The 1,441-nt window shown below is 38.8% G+C and overlaps 1 protein-coding gene across 1 annotated transcript in view; it reads right to left on the reverse strand.

The window, feature by feature from the left end:
* Positions 1 to 1,441, reverse strand: part of LOC119591856 (histone H4 transcription factor-like) — a gene marked incomplete in the record, with an annotated part of 10,649 nt that overhangs the window by 216 nt on the left and 8,992 nt on the right. Inside the window, 2 exon segments of the mRNA XM_037940599.1 lie at positions 1 to 298; positions 895 to 1,132. Coding sequence (XP_037796527.1) covers positions 188 to 298; positions 895 to 1,132 — 349 coding nt within the window.

The following is a 1,441-nucleotide window of genomic DNA, read 5'->3' on the forward strand; positions in this document are numbered from 1 at the left end:
CCTATTGCAAGTAAAACAATAATACATGTCATTTCCTACCGTGTTTGCAAGCACAATCTGATAAACAATTTTTTATTGGTAGCCCCAACCGCCCTCCCCCCAAAAAGACTTCCTTTCACACTTTTGACCGCAAATGTGCGACTGCGGGAACAGAGGAATGTACTGATTGAGGCTCCTCTGCTTGTCATTAGGAAAGCCCAGCGTACTCTAGGGGTAAGATGATGTCTTCGTTTGCCATCTGCTTGTCTATGCTCGGTGGCTTGAGATTGATGCGCTTTTGAAGTTCCTTTGAATTCTCCTGGAATGAGGAAGAATATTAAGGATGCAAGGTGAAGGAAGAAATGGAATTCTCATGCATGAAAATTCCAGCTGTGTAAAGGTACAGTTTGTGTTATTAACATAAGGAGATCTCAGAACATTATACACACATTTCTTTTAGGAGGTGATTATATTTGAATCCTAAAAGAGAGGTTTTAAAAACTTATATATGCACACATTTCTTAAAATAACAACTAGTTTCTCTATGTTGACATGAAAGATGCTCAACAAAGACCATTCATGTAGTGGATCACTGAATAAAAATTTATCTGAACAAACTAACAAATGAACATCCTTTAAAATTTTTAACCAAAATATGCTGAATGGCATCTATGTCATACCAATGATTTGCTCAAATCAATGATGGCATCTATCAATATCATAAAATTTTATAGCTCTGATAGTGTTAGTTCTCAAGTGAAAGCCTTTGCCCTAAACCCTTGTCTCATTCTGAATCAAAGACATGGGAGGAAAATTACCATCGCACTCCTAACGTCTAGTTGGTGTTGGTGACTCTGATGATGATAACCCAAGGTATCTCTGGGATAAGAATGCAAAGCTGTGTGTAAACCTCACCTGCACTTCATTGAAAGACCTGGGTGTGAGAGGAACCCCTCCATGCTCCCCACTGGTGCTATTCTCTCCCTCGCAAGCTGAGACGGTCGTCGCAGGGGAGTTCACAACCTGTGGCGAATCTGCGGCTTGCCCGTTCTGATTCTCTTCCCCTAGTTCGTTGGCCATTACTTGCGTTAGTTCTATACTCTCATAGCGGACTGTTTGGAGGCGGTAGTAGCCATCTTCATCTTGGATGTACCTGATGGGTTGGAGCTCCATTAATCTTACAATGATTTACATTCAATATGTACAAGTACAGAGCAAAATAAGTTGACCTATCAGTTTCCTTTATACGATATATCCTTTACACATGTTTAAACTAAAAATGAAAGCTACACTAATTTCTACATGAAATATTCTGTGTTCCTAGTATTTTTCTATCCTGTTAATTATCAGAAGTAGAAAACAAAACTCCAATTAGCCTCTATTCAGAATGACTTGCAAGTTTGTTAAAACTTCCAACATGATCAAAGAATGTTCCAGCTATGTTATAAATTACTGGTCTGTT

This window comes from Penaeus monodon, chromosome 29, assembly GCF_015228065.2.
Source record: "Penaeus monodon isolate SGIC_2016 chromosome 29, NSTDA_Pmon_1, whole genome shotgun sequence".
NCBI lineage: Eukaryota > Metazoa > Arthropoda > Malacostraca > Decapoda > Penaeidae > Penaeus > Penaeus monodon.